Source organism: Callospermophilus lateralis, chromosome 5 (assembly GCF_048772815.1).
Source record: "Callospermophilus lateralis isolate mCalLat2 chromosome 5, mCalLat2.hap1, whole genome shotgun sequence".
In the NCBI taxonomy this organism is placed as follows: domain Eukaryota; kingdom Metazoa; phylum Chordata; class Mammalia; order Rodentia; family Sciuridae; genus Callospermophilus; species Callospermophilus lateralis.
Window position 1 is genome coordinate 114,797,464 of NC_135309.1, and position 19,571 is coordinate 114,817,034.

Genomic DNA, 19,571 nt, shown 5'->3' on the forward strand with positions numbered 1-19,571 from the left:
TTGCAGTCTGGTGGGATGATGTCTTTCCAGGTGGCAGTGAGAGGAGCAGGTGATGCACAGTTGGAGAACACTGCAAATCAGTCCATGTAATATTAAGGTCTTTTTGTTCTCCTTCATGGCTAGACTGTATGAAGGGAAAGGTGATTGGTTATCTAAGGAAAATGTTGTTATGTTTACTCTATAGCAAATAGGTAAATGCAATCATTTAGTAAAAGATGATGTTTTTCTAATCAAAGGCAGTATAATATTTTTAAGGGCTGGAAAGAAAACTGAAAGTATTTTAAAAACCAAGATGTTACATTCCTATTTTTAGACTGGTATTCAGCCAAAAATATGTGCCTTCAGCTGTTTGTTATATATGGCAGTCAGAAATAGTGCCAATTGTTTGTGACTGACCCCTATTTTTGACTGTGAGTCTAATTTAATTGAACACAAAATCATGTGAAGGTGTCTGCCCACCTTCTAGACATTTAAAAAATCCCTAGGAAAGGAGGCTCCATTCTAGTGCCAACTTTACCACTATTGAGAAACTGGTGATATCATCAGCTTTGTCTGATTAGATTGTCAGGCACTGCTCTTAATTGTTGTCATCTACTGATATCTGCTTCATTTTTATTTTTATTTTTATTTTTGGTACCAGGGATTGAACCCTGGGGTGCTTAACCACATCCCAGCCCTGCTTATTTTTATTTTGAGACAGGGTCTTTCTGAGTTGCTTAGGGCCTTGCTAAGTTGCTGAGGCTGGCTTTGAACTTGCTATCCTCCTGCCTCAGCTTCCTGAAGATTACAGATGTGTACCACTGTACCTGGCTATTTTTATTTATTATTTGAAATGAGGTCTTGGTGTATTGCCCAGGCTGGTGTCAGACAACTGGCCCAAGTGATCTTCCTGCCTTGACCTTTAGCTGAGACTACAGGCACACTCCATTGTGTTCAGCTCCATCTGCTTTCTCCTTTTTGTTTGCTTGTTTTTTGTTTTTGATACTAGGGATTGAACTCTGTGCACTTAACCACTGAGCCACATCCCCAGCCCTTTTTTGTATTTTATTTAGAGACAGGGTTTCATTGCTTAGAGTCTTGCTAAGTTGCTGAGGCTGGCTTTGAACTTGCGATTCTCCTGTCTCAGCCTCTCAAGCTGCTAGGATTACAGGTATGCACCACTTCATCCAGCCATCTGCTTCCTTTTTAACTGTTGTGGTTCCTATTCCTTGTCACTCTCTCAAGCACTACTGCTGTCTGAACTCTTGGCAATTATGCTAGATTCATACATGATTCTTTCAGTTCCCTCAATTCTCAGTTCTTAACTTTTTCTTCTTCAGTGATCTCAACCACGTAGTTATAATCCAAGCCAGTGGTTCTGAACTTGAGTGATTTTGCAAAGTCTGAAGGCATTTTTTGTTATCACAACCTCAGGGCCTGATATTACTGGCATATACTATTAGAGACCATGGATGGTAGTAAACACTATAAAGCCTGGGACAGCCCCTGTGAATCAGGAATTATCTGTTCTAAAATGTCAGTATGAGATCGAGAAACCCTTCCCTAAATCTATCCTCCTGTCCCAGCCTCCTGAGGATAATGAGTGTGTTCCGCTGTACCTGGCTACTTTTAGATAAATAAATCCTGAAAATCCCTAAATCTTACTATTTCCAAAAATTGCATTCCTTTCATAATCTCTATCTTAAACACTTCACTTTCACATCTGTCAGTCTTTCTAGCTCATGCCTTCTAGAATCCCTATCCCCCAAATTCTTTGCATCCACTTGTATTAGTTAGCTTTTCATTGTTGTGACAAATACCACAGAAAAACAACTTAGGGGAGCAAAGGTTTATTTTGATTCAGGGTTTCAGAGATTTCAGTTTATGGTTGGCTAGCTCCATTGCTTTAGGACCTGAGGTAAGGTAGAACATCATGATAGAAGGGTGTGATATGCTCATGGCAGCCAGGAAGCAGAGAGACACAGAGACAGAGAGAGGAAAAAGGGAGCCCCACATATTCTTAGTACTTGCCTGTCTGACCAACTATAACCTAGATGGACCATCCATGTTCCTTTCTCAGTATAACCCCTCTACTGCCATGTTAGATCCCATCCTATCTCAATCAATCCAGCACATCACTGTAGTTATGCTACCATCTTTGTTTTATAACCTCAAGTTCTCACTTTTTACTCTCATTTTTATCAGAACATAAATTTACCATTATTATTTTTTCTTTAAACAATAAAAACAAGCCAACGCAATGGCACATGCATTTAATCCCAGTGGCAGAGAGGCTGAGAAAGAAGGATTGTAGTTCAAAGCCAGCCTCAGCAAAAGTGAGGCGCTAAGCAACTCAGTGAGATCCTGTCTCTAAATAAAATACAAAATAGGGCTGGGGATGTGGCTCAGTGGACAAGTGCTCCTCAGTTGTTTAATCCTCAGTACCAAAAAAAAAAAAAAAAAAAAAAAAAAGAAAAGGTAAAACAAACAACAGATATTCTTGTCATACTGCCCCCCCTAAAATAGTTGCCTAGTTTTATCTCCCTTTGCAACAAAACCATTTGAGAGAGTTGTCTGTACCAGCTTTCTCTAATTCTTCTGTTCTTTCTGAAGCCCACTCCAGGTAGGCCTTTACTTCTTTCTTTCCACACTGCTGTCATCAAGGTCATTAATGATTTTTATGTTGTTTGGTTCCGTGGGCAGTTCTGTCATTATCTGATTTGCTTGCTGACATTAATAAGGATGATGATCACTCTCTTCTCCCTTGCCACAAATACTTTGTTCCCTTAACTTCCAGGATAGTGCATAATATCTTGTCTGTCTTATTGTTTATCTTTTCCTTTCCTGATTCTCTTCCTACTTGATTTTCTTTTCATTATTTACACTCATTTCTTCAGTGATATTATTAGCTCATTGGCCTGAAATATCCTGAATTTATATGCTGAAATGTCTCAAACTTGTACCTTTAATCCAGACCTTTCTTCTGAACCCCAAATTTTTATATCCAACTGCTCTACTAGATATCTCCACTTATAAGTCTAATAGACTTCTTAAAGTTGACTTTGCCAAAATGGATCCTCCCACCTAAAATCTGTTCTATTCACAACTTCCCTATTTCAGTGATGGCAGCTACAGTTTTTCCTTTGCTCAGGCCAAAAATTGGGTGCTATTCTGTACATTTCTCTTCCTTATACACTTATCTAATAATCAATAAGTCTTGTTGGCTATCCATTCAAAATATGTCTAAATTCTGTCCACTTCTTACCATCTCCACTGATGTCACCCCTAGTTAGAATGAAGTCTTTTTTGCCTGTTGTATTATGATCACCCCTTGTTTGTCTGCCTTCTTCTATTCTTGCTTCTTAGAATATTTAAACACAACTACCAGTGATCTTTTAAGACTAAATCAGATTTGCTGGGCATGATGGTGCACACCTTGTTGTGGTTTGGATAGGAGGTATCCCCCAAAAGACCATGTGAGACAATGCAAGAAGGTTTGGATGATAAATGATTGGGTTACAGCCTTAACTAAATCAGTGAATTATTCCCTGATGGAATTATCTGAGTGGTAACTGGGGGCAGGTGGGGTGTGGGTTGAGGGCGTGGCTGTGGGGTCTATATTTTGTATCTGGAGAGTAGAGTTTCTCTCTCTCTGCTGCTTGATCATCATGTGAGCTGGTTCACTCTTCCACACTCTTCTGCCATGATGTCCTGCCTCTCGAACCCCAAGGAATGCTGTCTATGGACTGAGACCTCTGAAACTGTTAGCCCCTGAATAGCTTTTTCTTCCCTAAAATTGTTCTGGACAGATCTTTTAGTTACAATAGTGAGAAAGAGACTAAAACATGCCTCTAATCCCAGTGGCTCAGGAGGCTGAGGCAAGAGTATTGCAAGTTCAAAGCCAGCCTCAGCAAATTAGTGAGGTTCAAAGCAAGCTAGTTTAGAAACCCTCTCAGATAAAAAATAAAAAGGGCTAGGGATGTGGTTCAGTGGTTAAGTGCCCCTGAGTTCAAAGTTCAATCCCTGGTACATGCCCCGCCTCTTAAAAAAAAAAAAAAAAAAGAATATGTCAGATTTGATCATTTCTGTACTTAAAATTTTGCAATGTTGCAATGACTCCTCATGTTACTTAGTCATTGTTTAAAGGATCTATATAATTTGGACTTCTGTGATGTATTGTTCATTTACTGTTTCTCATTTGTTTTTTGCTAAATTAGCTTCCTTATTGTGAATGCACCAAATTCTTTTGCTTTTCTAACATCATCTCTCACCATGTCTTAGCACCTAGTGTGTTCCAATGAATTCTCTTGTCCTATGCCAAAAATAAATGAGGCACCTGCTACCATTCAACAGGCTGTACATTTTACTTAATGTGTTTATCCCCTACTTCTATTAACCATTCATCATGGGGATAGTGATTTTTTTTCTGTTAAGTTTACTTCTGTTAAGTTTTCCTACCACCTTAGAATAACATCTTACACATAGTAGTCACTTGGTAAATTTGCATGTATGAATGGATTTTTAAAACTGACTTAACTTCATGTACATATACTAGGATTAATATTTAATTATTATGTGTCAGGGACTATTTCTTTTACAATTTTAAATCAGATTGATAATTCTATTTCTTGTATTTTAAAAACTGATCATTTTTTTGTTCAAGGCATTAAGACACAATGGTTAATTAGATATTAGTAGTGGAGAGCTACTTGTTGCTGACTTGCTCTTTTTTCCTATAGCCTTCAACAAGATTTGAGGTAATATGTATATTCAGAAATTATATTCTAGATAACGTCTATCTTTTAGTGAGACATAAGAAATCAAGTTTTGTTCCCCTCAATAGCTGGTCTATAAACAGAAATTTGTATGCAGCCGAACCAATTAGTTTTCTGTATATTCTGTGATCATAAATACTGATTACCACAGAGTGCAGTGCTATCATCATTTCTTTCTTTAAGTTGCTAATTTTTTTCACTATTAAAATTTGTTTCAAGTTGCAATTCAGTGCTTGGAGACAGTTTTTAAGATCAGCTCAGAAGATACACATCTAGCAGTTTCACAGCCTTTGACAGAAATGTTCACAAATTCCTTCTGTAAGGTATGTTGTCATTGTTTTCTCATTAGTAACTGATGTAAGTGTGACTATAATTTGATGTTGGATTGTTTATCAATGAGGGGCCAGGTCTATAAGTATCGAACTGATAGTTTTAACAGATTTAATATGGTTTAGATTTTTTTATATTAGTAGCTATTCTCATCCTCTTCTTTTACTTAATGATATATCTTGACTGACTTTTAAAAATCCTTTACAGTATGAGTATTTTTAGATTTCTGATATCTGAACTGACATTCCCCTAAAACATGGACTATAAATTAAAAGTTTCAAGGTCTGAAAAGCAACTATGCAGAAATAGATTAATCTGAAATTAAATCATCATTTCTAAAGCAAATTTCACTAAATTTGATCATTGATGGAATCTATAATAAACAGAGAAAGGTTCAGGGTCACTGTGCAAAACTGAGACTGAAACCCAAGTTTGATGTCTGAAATGTCCAAATTTTCAGGAAACATAGGCCATAGCATTGTTTGAAAAATTTCAGGTTAGAGAGTATAGGGCCTCAGAGTGACCTCCTATGTTGTTTTTCATTCTATTTCAGTGCCTTGTGAACTCCTCCTATTTTTCTAACTCTTTCTAGTACATAATGAAGAATTCAGGAGTGAGGCTAACACCAGTCGTATAGGTTTAGCTTGGAACAGACACTTCTGACAGTATCACATTTAGCTAGATTTTCCAGGCTCTGTTTCTAGCATTTGTTGGGAAGAGGAGTTCTTAGAATTGCAGTGAAGATGTTAATTTGACAGTAAGCTATATCCTCCTTTTATACTTGGCAAAAGAGTATTGCAGTCATAGATTTATTCATCCAACAGATGAATTTTATTTATATGACATGATGTGAGGAGATGGTGGCATGTCTCTGTGTTCCTCACAGGGAACTCCCTTTTTTTTTCCCTTTGGTTAAGGTTCTTTATTATCTGGGCTCTGGCCTCCTGAGGGAACCCTGTGTCAGTGACTTGGATGTGACTGTGACTGAAGTAGACCTCTTTTATTCCCAGGTGCCTGAGGCCTATGCTTGAGACAGCACTTGAATTTGCTCACACTTTAGCTACTGTCACCATTGACTTCATGCTGAAGAAATCTGAACTTCTTTTTTTAACCTTTCCCAAAGCTCCAATTGACTTTTACATTCTGTTTGAATAAAGCTCTTTTTCTCTTTTGCTCTCTCTCTCAGATTGCATTTTATCATGAGAAATTTGTTATATAATATTTTAAAAACATATTTATTAAAACTAACTCCTGGGGCTGGGGTTGTGTGGTAGAGCTCTTGCCTAGCATGCATGAGGTACTGGGTTTGATCCTCAGCGCCACATTAATATAAACAAATAAAATAAAGGTATAAAAAATATAATAACACTTAAAAAATCCAACTAGCTCCTTAGTCTCTCTGCAGCAATAATGTGATATTAGCACCTTTTAGGAGTCCTATTTTATAGCTGTGACTTTATTCTGTATTTGTTAACAGGGCATTGCAGAAAAAGTTTAAAACTTAGCTGAAGCAGCACCATCACTGATATAATTAAAGAAATTATTTGTCTCACCAAAGTGTACTTGAATGTTCTGTCATTTTAATTTTAGGATATTGCTTTTCTGTTCCACCAGCCCCCCACCACCATAAAATTTATACATATCCTAAGTAAATTCATTACCTTTACTTAAAATATGTGACATTTGCCCCCACATCATGTGCTTCTCAGGTTCATTCAATGAATATGAGAATTATAAATTGTGAAACTATGGTAATTTTACTAAAATTGTTGAGAAGCATCTGGAAGACAGAATAGATTAAAATTTTAAAAAATGCCTTTTTTAAACCCCAAACATTCACTTTTTAGAAAAATTTACAAACTGCCTAGACTTGTGGGAGATTTTAAATGGAAGGAACCCTAAAAGCAAATACCATTAGTGTGTCTTTTAACTAGTTTTAAATAGTGATCTTCACTTATAAAATGTTTCCATTTTGTTTCTGTGCTATTTTTCCAATATTTTATGCTTTGGAAAACTGATTAATAAAGAAAATTTTTTTAAAACATAAGGACAAGATTATATTCTTTGTCAGTAATTTTGCAAAGTATATTTCCAGTGTTAGAGCTATCAGTTTCATTGATATTTTAGTCTAAAAACAAAGGTAATAGTAGGTATATTTTAAATGTAGTAAATAGTTATAGTAACTCCATATTATGCCTTTTTGAAAATTATAGATTTATTTTGAACTTTAGAGTCATGTTTGAAAATAATGCAATTTTAAAAAGTCTTTCAAAAATGAAAAAAAAATTTTGTGTTCCCAGTACTACTGAAGAGATTTCTGGATTTTGTTTTTAATAAGCACCTACAGTTTGAACCTTATTAATGCAAAAGAAATTTGAAGATGATAGTAGGTGCGAAACAAAAATTTTATGCTGTTTTTAACTTATGGAATTAATAGATGCTTGTAGTTTTAAAAATTTAGACAAGATGGAAAGATAGACTGAAAGTTTTATCTTTATTACTACTGTGAACCTTTTGTTATACATCTTTCTAGTCTTTGCTTTTAATACGTGCATGTGTATACATGCATGAATGAGCATGTACACAGATAATGTTTGTATCTTAAATGCTGTTTTCCTTTTTTGGTAAACTGATTTTTGACTTGGTATATCTCTTTGGTAGGATATTGACCACTTTGCTTCAAAAGTTTCACTACTATAAATAATCCTGTGATTATATTTCTATTCTCATTCTTTATGTACAAATTGAATTTCTTGCTCATGAAGTGGTGAGATTATTAGGTATAGGGAAAGCAGAATTTTAAAAATTTGATTTATAGTTGTTTTATCATTTAGAAAAACTCAACAGATTCATATTCTTTTTTCTTTTTTGGTACCAGGGATTAAACTCAGGGGCACTTAACCACTGAGCTACATCCTCATCCTTTTTTTGTATTTTATTTAGAGACAGGGTCTCACTGAGGTGCTTAGGGACTCACTAAGTTTCTGAGGCTGGCTTTGAACTCACAATCCTCTCGTCTCAGCCTCCCGAGCTGGTGGGAGTACAGGAATGTACCACTGCTCTTGGCTCATAATTCTAATAAAAGTATTTGAAAGGAATTTTCCCTAGTTTTTATATTAATGCTTTTATTTTGATGTTAGAGTTCATGAAATGGAATTACAGGAGAATTACTAAAATGTGGGTATTTTATTATTAGATTACTTATAATACTCTGGGATGACTAAAGAGAAGTACATTGATTTTTTTTATATAATTTCAGAATGACATTCTACCCCTCTCAAACTCAGTGCCTGAAGATGTGGGAAAAGCTGACCAATTAAAAGATGAAGGTAAGTATTTCATACAGAAATTGTTTATTTAGTAAATAATAAATAAACAATTTGTATACTGTGGAGAAAGTAACTGTGAGTTGATGAGATTCTAGTTTACACTGCCAAGACTGAATTATCTACACGGCATTTATGAAGCAGAAATGAATGTGACAGATGTGAAGCCTGGAAATACAAAATGGCATGTGGGCAGTATAGGTATGGCTTGTATGAAAAGAATCAGAGATCTTGTAAAACTTCCAGAACAAATTTAAGGGCTGTTCACTTGTAACTGCATTTGCTACTTGAACCCTAGGATCTTATATTTCTCTATATTAAATCAAAAAGAGGAAAATAATTTTTAGAATTATTTTAACTTTCATATATTTAGTATTCTTGAGTTCTTTGAAATTTGTTAATGCATGTATATGGCGCTTGAATTATTAAGTAATTAGTACATTTGATTTGTACATTACAGAATTTTCTAATAGCTGACGATTGAAGCATTTTTTAAATTTTAATTAATAAATGATTTTGAAGATCTGTGTTCAATTTTTCCATCATGTCTTTATCACTCTTAAAAGAAACAGTATATCCAATATATCTTTATATTTATTGACGATTCCTTTTGTATGATTTTGGATGCTTATATCTACCTGCCTTTCCTTTAATCTTCCTTCTTATTCTCTGCAAGTTCCCATCCTACCACCTCTATTAAATATCTAATGATCTATTAAGAAAAAACCTTGCTGGGCATGGTGGTACATGCCGGCAATTCTAGTAGCGTGGGAGGCTGAGACAGGAGGATCTCGAGTTCAAAGCCAGCCTCAGCAACAGTGAGGTGTTAAGCAACTCAGTGACACCCTGTCTATAAATAAAATACAAAAAATGGGGTAGGGATGTGGCTTAGTGGTTGAGTGCCCCTGAGTTCAATCCCTGGTACCCCAGCCCCCAAACTAAAGAAAAAGGCTGATTGATAGGAGAAGTTCTGGTTTACAGAAAGCTGGAAGCAGTCATAGAGGCCTCTGAGCTGGGAATTGTTCTTCCTAATCCCAACTATTGTAATATTTTCAATTTTGAACATTGGTTCTTATAAATACACAGGATACTTCCCCCACCCCTCACTTAACAGAATATAAAGATACTCTCTTACATATTTTGCTGACCAGTTGTTAAATTAGCTGTTATTGCCAGATGTATCTGCCCTTCCTGAAAATCAGCTCTCTGTAGAGTAGCTATCATATCTGAAATTCTATCTTTCTAGAAATTAATCTCCTAAAATCTCCTTTTAGTAAGATTATATCTCTGGAAGGAATAGCACATAAAAATATTATCTGCTAATAACATATTAGTACGATTAGTTTCACCAGCTTATCCACATCAGCATTAGAGCTTGGCTGCTCAGCAGTGTGTTGACAGGCAGGGGTAGAAGATCAGGCCCAGAATGAGATGGCTATTAGAGAGGAACCAGCAAGGCAGCTCTAAAAGGGAACAGAGAGAAGAAGATAAGGTGAGAAGAGATTCATTTTCACCATGAGATAATCATGATGGTTGCATTAACTCATAGAAGCCTGGATTTTATAAAGTATTCAAACATTAATTTCTAAGATGCCACATTGTTAAAATGATTCGATCCCACTGAAACTAAGGAATACAGTGTCTCTGGTGTGACTGAAAAAGTGTGTAGCTGACCTTTATATTCTTGTAGTTTCTATGCATTAAATGTATCTGTTAGACTTTGTATTTTTTATTATGTACTGTAATTACTGTCCATATCAATTATTTTATTTTAGGCAATAACCACATGAAAGAAGAGAATTATGCTGCTGCAGTAGATTGTTACACACAGGCAATAGAATTGGATCCCAATAATGCAGTTTATTATTGTAACAGGTAAGTTGGCTCTATTGTGGCAGGTTTACAAGTGTTTAGATTAATAACTGTGAGGGAAAACTGCAAAATTGATTTATTTAGAGAATGTTGGAAGTTCAAACAATATAAACAATATAAAGGAGATGAAAATAAACTCATAAACTTACCACTCAAATGCAATCACTTTTAATGAACTTTTGGCATATTTCATTTTACATAAGTGCATTCAATTTTATTTTATTTTATTATTATTTTTTTAATTTTATTTTTTAATTTTTATTTTATTTTATATTTTTAAATTTTTATTGTTGGTTGTTCAAAACATTACATAGTTCTTGACATATCATATTTTACACTTTGATTCAAGTGGGTTATGAACTCCCATTTTTACCCCATATACAGATTGCAGCATCACATCGGTTACACATCCACTGTTTTACATATTGCTATACTAGTGTCTGTTGTATTCTGCTGCCTTTCCTATCCTCTACTATCCCCCATCCCCTCCCCTCCCCTCCCATCTTCTCTCTCTACCCCATCTACTGTGATTCATTTCTCCCCCTTGTTTTTTTTTTCCCTTTCCCCTCACTTCCTCTTGTATGTAATTTTGTATAACCATGAGGGTCTCCTTCCATTTCCCTGCAATTTCCCTTCTCTCTCCTTTTCCCTCCCACCTGCATTCAATTTTAGATTGAGCTTGTTTACAGGACATACCATAAATGTGTCCTAATTTTGTTGAAATCCTTCATAAATACTATGGTTAAAAAATCACTTTATTGCTACTTTTTGGTCTTTTTTTTTAATATATCTTTAGCACTTGTCATTATGGCTGGCAAATAAGTGTTCTGTGTTATTTTTGAATAGTGGGTAGCTACACCTTAATTTACTTAATTTTTGATTTACTGGCAGACATTAAGGTTGTTTTTATTTTTTTAATATTATATAAAGCTGCAATGAACATTCATGTTTCTAGAATTCTTTTTCATGATTCAGATTTTATGAACTTTGAATTTATCCCTAGAAATACATTTAGTTGGTCTAATAATATAAATATTTAAAATTTAATTCAAAATGCAAAATTGTTTTGATTTCTTTGAAAATATTTTGAAAATTTCCTCCCCTAGGAGTGTATATCTATTTTTGCCATGTTCTTTATCAGCACCATGTCCTCAAATTATTAATTATTATTAATACAATATTTTAAAAAATATTTTTTAGTTATACATGGACACAATAACTTTATTTTGTTTACCTATTTTTTTTATGTGGTGCTAAGATTAAACCCAGTGCCTCACATGTGTGAGGCAAGCGTTCTACCACTGAACCACAACCCCAGCCCTTAGTATAATATTTTATTTCCATACCCATTATCCTAATTTATACTTAATTATACTTAATTACTTTGAGGTTGGATGTTTTTCAAATGTTGGTTATTTGTGGATTTTTTTCTCCTAATTTTTAAAATTTTTACTGTATGTACACTGAATGTGACAAATTCATGTCAGACCCTAAACCCCATGTGGTGTGTTTGGAGGTGAGACCTTTGGAGGCAATTGGATTTTAAGTATGAGCTCTTATGAATGGGATTAATGCCCTTATAAAAGGGAATTCTCTGTCCCTCCTGTCACCCGAGGACATGGTGAGGCATGTACCTGTACCAGGCCTTACCCTGTTGACCTCAGATTATTTCTCTTTCTTCGTTCTGTACATGTAAGAGGGATCAGGCCCCCATAGGCTGTATTTCCAAGGGTTTTTGTGTCCTCTGTGTTCAACCATATGAAGAGCTAGCAAGAGATTGGAGGGTAGAAGGAAGAGAGAAGTCTGAATATTTCTCCCCCTCCTATTTTTATATCATGGTGGTATTCAGCAGGGGTTTTTTCTCATCCTTGTCTCCTCCTTTCACCCAAAACACCTGCTGTGGTCCCTGCTTCATCCAGGTGACCTTTGGTTTTGGATTCTGCACTTTGTGCTTCTGTCTTAGGGATGATAATGGATTCCTGCTCTTGCTAATCTTTGGATTGCTATAACATTCCATTTGGCCTCTCAACTCTTCTATTACCTTATGTAATGACTTCCCTGCATTAAATTATTATTAATTATTCTGTTTAATCTAAACAGAATTTCCAGAGAACTTTCTGCAGTGATGGTAATGTTCCATATTTGCACTACCCAGCACAGTAGCTGCTAGCCAAAAGTGAACTGTTAAGACTTGAATTATGACTAGTGCAATTGAGGAAGTAAATTTTTAATGTTTAACTTAATTTAAAATCAATTTAAATTAATTTAAATTTAAGTAGTCACCTCTAACTTATGGCTTGTATATTGCTGTAGATTAAAGATAAAGTTTTTCTACTAGTTTCAAAGCTTAAATTTGCATCTAATTCTTTGTATTTAAAAGTTTAAAATATTTATGTAGTCAGAATTCTTTTCTTTGAATTTTTTTCCAGAGCTTTTAGGCTTCAAGCTCTCCACATTTATAGACTTGACAAATGACTTCTATTTTCTAATTTTTCTTTACATTTAAATTTTGTCATCTCAAGTCTATTTTGGTGACAAGTATGACTGTTTTAAACTCATTTAAAACTTCCTATGACAGCCTTATAAAAACTACCATTTATTTTACAGTAGTTTCATAGATTTGAAAGGGATAAAAGTTAATGTGGTCTAACCTTTCATTGAGTTTTATTGACATATTTAGGGTAGTCACACCCCTCTAAGAGAGCCCACACTTTCCCAATTTTTTTTTTTTTTTTTTTTTTTTTTTTGTGGGTGTATTTGTTAGAAAAGTCTGCCTTATTTTGATACAGGATTTGTTTTTCTGCAACTTGTATCAATTGGCTTTATTTAATTCTTAAGATCAATTACAGAGTAAATATGTTCCTTCTTTCTCATGACAGTACTTTACCTTTGAAAGTTTGCTACCATGTTCATTGAAGTTCTTTTTTTCCATGTTAAATGTTCAAAATTTCTTTCATTGTGTTTTAGGTAGTACAGACCTAAGTCCCATACCTTCTCTGCAAACTTGTCCCAGTTCATTTGTGTCTGTTAGGTAGTTCCCAGAGGCTAATTTTGCATGACATTTGTCTGGTAGAGCTCTCATTTAACCAGCTTTTATATAACATAATTATCTTTTAGGACGTTGTAGGATATCCTGTAGGATTTCCTAAATTCATATTTCCTTTTGTTCTCCCTAGCTTATCATTTAATCACAATTCATTTGACAAGTTCTTACCAAATATGTACTAGTGTTGTCATTAGAGGTAGAGTTGGTTGCTTGGACTCAAACGCAGGATGTTATATTCTACCCCTATAGAATTATTATCTTGTTGCGGCCTCTATCTGTCCCTTCATCTTTTTGGATAATGAATCTGTAAAGTAATATATTTGCTGTTGTTCCCAGTTTCATGACATCCAAAAACTTGAGAAAAATACCATCTCTCACATTATTGTCAGTTACAAGTCAACTAATGGAGCAATCATAGGGAAGTGGTTCAGAGCAGAAAGTGAACCCTGATTTTTTGGATTTTAATTTCTGGCTCAAGTGATTTTTGTGATTTTTGGCAAATTACCTAATGATCTATGCCTTACATTCCCTATCTGTAAAATATGGACAATAATAGAATTTACCTCATTGGGCTGTTGTGGAGATCAAAATTTAATTTTTGTAAAGTACTAAGAAAGAAACAAGCAAAGAATGTTGGATTAAAGTAATAACTTATCATTATTATTTTTGTAGCCTATTTTTCTGCTTTGATCATAATGTGAAGAGAGAACCAAATATATCAGGTTCCAAATATATTCTCAGTCGTCTTTCTCTGATTACCAGTCTACTACTAATACTATTAAGATAAAAAGGAAACGATGTTCATCTGATAGAACTTGTTCCAAATTAATCCAATGTCATTTTCTTTTCTTTTTTTAATATCACATATTTTATTGTGAAAATTTTCAAGGTTGAAGGAATTTTATTGCAAATAATTATACCACACCAAGATTTTGCCATTAGTATTTTTTTGGGGGGTGGGTACTGGGGATTGAACTCAGAGGCACTTGACCACTGAGCCACATACTCAGCCCTATTTTATATTTTATTTAGAGATAGAGGCTCACTGAGTTGCTTAGAGCCTCACCATTGCTGAGGCTGGCTTTGAACTCATGATTCTCCTGTCTCAGCCTCACGAGCCACAGGGATTACAGGCATATGCCACCATGCCTGGCCCATTAGTGTTTTTATATATTTGCTTTATCACATATTGACCCATCTATATGTACCTCTATTCATTCGTTATTCCTGCTTTTTTTTTTTTTTTTTGTGGTGCTAGGGATTGAACCCAGGGCCTTATGCATGCAAGGCAAGTGCTCTACCAACTGAGATATATCCCTAGCCCCTGTCTTATTTTTAACACATTTCAAAGCAAATTTCAGTGATCAGTACACTTCTATCCTAAATACATAGCATACATATCATTGATTAGAGTTCAGTATTTTGTTTACTTTTTTTTCTTATGAGGTAAAATGTGTATACAACAAAATATATAAATTTTAATGTACTTTCAGTTTTGACAAATAAATCACCTGTGTAACTTAAGCACATCTTCAAGATATTGAAAATCACCATCAGATGTCCAGGAAGTTCTTTATGCCCATTCACAGTCAGTTGCTTATAATGCTCACCAGGGATGATCATTGGTGCTATTTCCCCGCCCTACCATAGATTGGATTTGTCTCCTCTAGAATTTCATAGGAAAGAAATTATCATACTTTTCTATATAATTTTTTTTGAACTGAGGGTTGAGCCCAGGGAAACTTTACCACTGAGCTGTACCTCCAGTCCTTTTTTTTTTTTTTTTTTTTTTTTTTTATTTTGAGACAGGACCTCAATGAATTGCCCAAGCTGGCCTTGAACTCGAGCTCCTCCTGCTTCAGCATCCCAAGTTGCTGGGATTACAAGCAGGTGCCACTGCCCAGCTACATAAAAATTTGTTGTTGTTGTTAAGCGTGTTTTTGTGACTCAGCCATGTCATTGTGTGTAGTTTGTTCTTTTTTATTGCTTGGTAGTATTTTGTTGTTTCAATATATCACAGTTTGCTTAGCCATTTTTCTACTTAGGGTTACTTGGTATCCCAGTGTGTTTCTGTTTTTGCTTTGTCAAAAAATTAAAGTTATCTATGTAAGGACTGGATCCATCAGGAATGTAGTTGGTCAAACTGGAAATCTTATTTTTTTTTAAAATCAGTTTTTTAATTTATATATGACAGCGGAATGCATTATATTTCTTATTACACATTAGAGCACAATTTTTCATATCTCTGGTTGTATACAAAGTATATTCACACCAATTTGTGTCTTCATACATGTACTTTGGATAATAATGTCCATCACATTCCACCATCATTTCTTACCCCATACCCCCTTCCTTTCCCTCCCACTCCTCTGCCCTATCTAGAGTTCATCTATTCCTCCCATGCTCCCTCTCCCTACCCCACTATGAAGCCACCTCCTTATATCAGAGAAAACATTTGGCATTTGGTTTTTTGGGATTGGCTGACTTTATCTTCTCTAACTCCATCCATTTACCTGCAAATGTCATGATTTTATTCTCTTTTATTGCTGAGTAATATTCCATTGTGTATATGTGCCACATTTTTTAAATCTATTCATCTATTGAAGGGCATCTAGATTGGTTCCACAGTTGAGCTATTATGAATTGTACTGCTATAAACGTTGATGTAGCTGTGTCCCTGTAGTATGCTGTTTTTTTGTTTTTTTGTTTTTTTTTTTAAAGAGAGAGAGAGAGAGAGAATTTCAGTATTTATTTTTCAGTTTTTGGCAGACACAACATCTTTGTTTGTATGTGGTGCTGAGGATCAAACCTGGGCTGCACGCATGCCAGGCGAGCGCGCTACCGCTTGAGCCACATCCCCAGCCCCTAGTATGCTGTTTTTTAAAGTCCTTTGAGTATAGACCAAGGAGAGGGATAGCTGGGTCAAATGGTGGTTCCAGTCCCAATTTTCCAAGAAATCTCCATACTGCTTTCCATACGTTTTCCCCCACATCCTCACCAACACTTATTGTTGTTTGTCTTCATAATAGCTGCCATTCTGACTGAAGTGAGATGAAATCTTAGAGTGGTTTTGATTTGCATTTCTTTAATTGCTAGTGATGATGAACATTTTTTCATGTGTTTGTTGATTGATTGTTCATTATCTTCTGAGAAGTGTCTCTTCAGGTCCTTGGCCTATTTATTGATTGGGTTATTTGTTTTTTTGGTGTTTAGCTTTTTGAATTCTTTATATACTCTAGTGATTAGTGCTCTATCTGATGTGAGAGGTAAAGATTTGTTCCCAAGATGTAGGTTCTTTATTCACTTCACAGATTGTTTCTTTTGCTGAGAGGAAACTTTTTAGTTTGAGTCCATCTCATTTATTGATTCTTGATTTTAATTCTTGTGCCACAGGAGTCTTATTAAGGAAGTTGGGGCCTAATCCCACATGATGAAGATTAGGGCCTACTTTTTCTTCTATTAGACGCAGGGTCTCTGGTTGTATTCCTAAGTCCTTGATCCATTTTGAGTTCAGTTTTGTGCCTGGTGAGAGATAGGGGTTTAATTTCATTTTGTTGCATATGGATTTCCAGTTTTCTCAGCACCATTTGTTGAAGAGGCTATCTTTTCTCCAATGCATGTTCTTGGCACCTTTGTCTAATATAAGATAATTGTAGTTTTGTGTGTTAGTCTCTGTGTCCTCTAGTCTGTACCATTGGTATACCAGTCTGTTTTGGTGCCAATACCATGCTGGTTTTGTTACTGTTGCTCTGTAGTATAGTTTAAGGTCTGATAGAACACAGATACAACATATCGAAATCTCTGGGATAATATGAAAGCAGTTCTGAGAGGAAAGTTCATTGCATGGAGTTCATTCCTTAAAAGAAGAAAAATTCAATAAGTGACTTAACATTACATCTCAAAGCCGTACAAAAAGAAGAACAAATCAACACCAAAAGCAATAGGAGACAGGAAATAATTAAAATCAGACCTGAAATCAATGAAATTGAAACAAAAGAAACAATTGGAAAAATTGACAGAACAAAAAGTTGGTTCTTTGAAAAAATAAAAAAATTGAGAGACCCTTAGCCATGCTAATAAAGAGAAGGAGAGAGAAAACTCAAATAACTAACTTATGTAGTGAAAAAGGAAATATCACAACAGACACTCCAGAAATACAGAAGATAATTAGAAATTATTTTGAGAATTTGTACTCTATTAAAATAGAAAATATCAAAGACATCGACAAATTTCTAGAGTCATGTAATTTGCCAAATTGAATCAGGACGATATACACAATTTAAACAAATCAATTTCAAGTGATGATATAGAAGATGTCATCAAAAGTCTACCAACCAAGAAAAGCCCAGGGCTGGATGGATACACAGCCGAGTTCTACAAGACCTTTAAAGAATAACTGATGCCAATATTCTTCAATTTATTTAAGGAAATAGAATGAGTTTGGAAGTCTCCCTCTTTTTCTATCAGGCCAATATCACCCTGATCCCAAAGTCAGGCAAAGACACATCAAAAAAAAAAAAAAAAAAGGAAATCTTAATTTTATTTGTTCAAAAAAATTTACCTTTGTTAATTTTTCTAGCCCAGAAAAATAGGAAGTCCAAATAAGTTATGGAAATGAAGTCCCCAAGCTGTGGCTTAATGTTTGATTTCTATCTCTGTAATCATATATATATATATATATATGTGTGTGTGTGTGTGTGTGTGTGTGTGTGTAATGTTTTAATTTAGCATATGAAACTGAAATGAATACATTTAAGAGTATCTTGAAATGTTATGACCACATATAAATGTTATCAGAAAATTTCTCATTTATAGAGCCAAGCAAGTCATATACTTTTAACTGTTAACATGAAACATCTAAGCCTAAACAAATAATTTATTTTAATGAGATTAGAGTTCACAAATAGTCTTAGTCTACTAACTCTGTATTGGAAGAGATTCTTGGCAATATTTCTCTTTGCTTTTTATTTAATTATTGTTAAACTAGAATCCATAATTATGCTCCATTTTGCATTTAAATAGTATCTTTTCCCCTGAGGAATACAGTAATAGAGCATGCTAATTAATATTAAATAATTAGAAAAGCTTATTTGTATATTTCACATACATGCTAAGTAGAACTTCAGTATCCTTTTGAGTTTTTTTTTTTTTTTTTTTTTTTGAGCCTCTTGTAGCTATAAATATTTTAGTAGCCTGTAGCCTTGCCAATTACCCCCTTGTCATTTTTCCTGGCCAGATGCCTGCTGAGAATTGGAAGCTCAGAAAGCAGATCTAAATCTTGTTTTTAATTTTAATTTTAATTTTAATTTTCCCAGTTATATTTCTAATTAAAATATTTTCCACATTCTGATCTCACTAGGATGAACTACAGTTTACTTTTTATAGAAGTGACTTTTTTATGTGTTAGAAAATGATCATTTGGCACAGTTGTTTTGCACAACTGTTTATTTTCTAGTATGTATCTTCTATTTTGGCCTTTAAGGATCTTACTGATGCTTCAGAATACCTGAACACTTCTTAAGAACCAATTATGTATTTTGCCTTTTTTTCTAGACATTAAGTATTTATAATGTGTAACACTTATATAGGTTTTTGATATATTCTGCCTTATTTTATATACATATTTGTTCTTTTTCTTCAGGGAAGGGAAGAGACTAGAGCTTGTATTTGTTATATCCCCTAAAGCACCTAGCACTGTGCCTTAATGGAATTCAGCCAGTTTTTTGTTGGATGAATGAAGCGTATAAAAAGAATATAAGAAATTTTCAGTGATGTTGAATCAACCAGATATCCACATTTACACTTACTTACATAAAGTAACAAACAACTAAAGCATTTTCAATTACCTCATAGTGTGAAATGAATAGCAATTTTCTATGTCTTCTGTTCCCATACAAACTTGGTGTTTTATTTCTTTTCTACAACCTCAGTGCTGAGTATATTACTTCAACCACAGTAGAATTGTGCTTCTAGGATGAATGAATTCAATGACCTAAGCAATAAATGGAATAAAAGATACACAAGAAAGAAACTGAATATAGTGGTGCAATGCCTATAATCCCAGCAATTCAGGATGCTGAGGCAGGAGGATTGCAAGTTCAAGGCCATCCTCAGCAACTTATTGAGGTTCTAAACATAGTGAGACCCTATCCCAAAATAAGAACTTCAAAAGGGTAGGGATGTAATTCAGTGGTAAAGTGCCTTTGGTTCAATCGTAGTTAAAAAAAAAAAATACACAAGAAA

At 34.5% G+C, this 19,571-nt stretch overlaps 1 protein-coding gene across 4 annotated transcripts in view; it reads left to right on the plus strand.

Annotated features, from left to right (window-relative positions):
* Positions 1 to 19,571, plus strand: part of Sgtb (small glutamine rich tetratricopeptide repeat co-chaperone beta) — a 46,439-nt gene that overhangs the window by 3,432 nt on the left and 23,436 nt on the right. For all 4 annotated transcript variants that reach the window (XM_076857227.2, XM_076857223.2, XM_076857226.2 and 1 more), the window contains exons 3-5: positions 4,974 to 5,077; positions 8,344 to 8,413; positions 10,186 to 10,285. In XM_076857227.2, the coding sequence (XP_076713342.1) occupies positions 4,974 to 5,077; positions 8,344 to 8,413; positions 10,186 to 10,285 (274 nt within the window). The remainder of the gene's footprint in view (positions 1 to 4,973; positions 5,078 to 8,343; positions 8,414 to 10,185; positions 10,286 to 19,571) is intronic.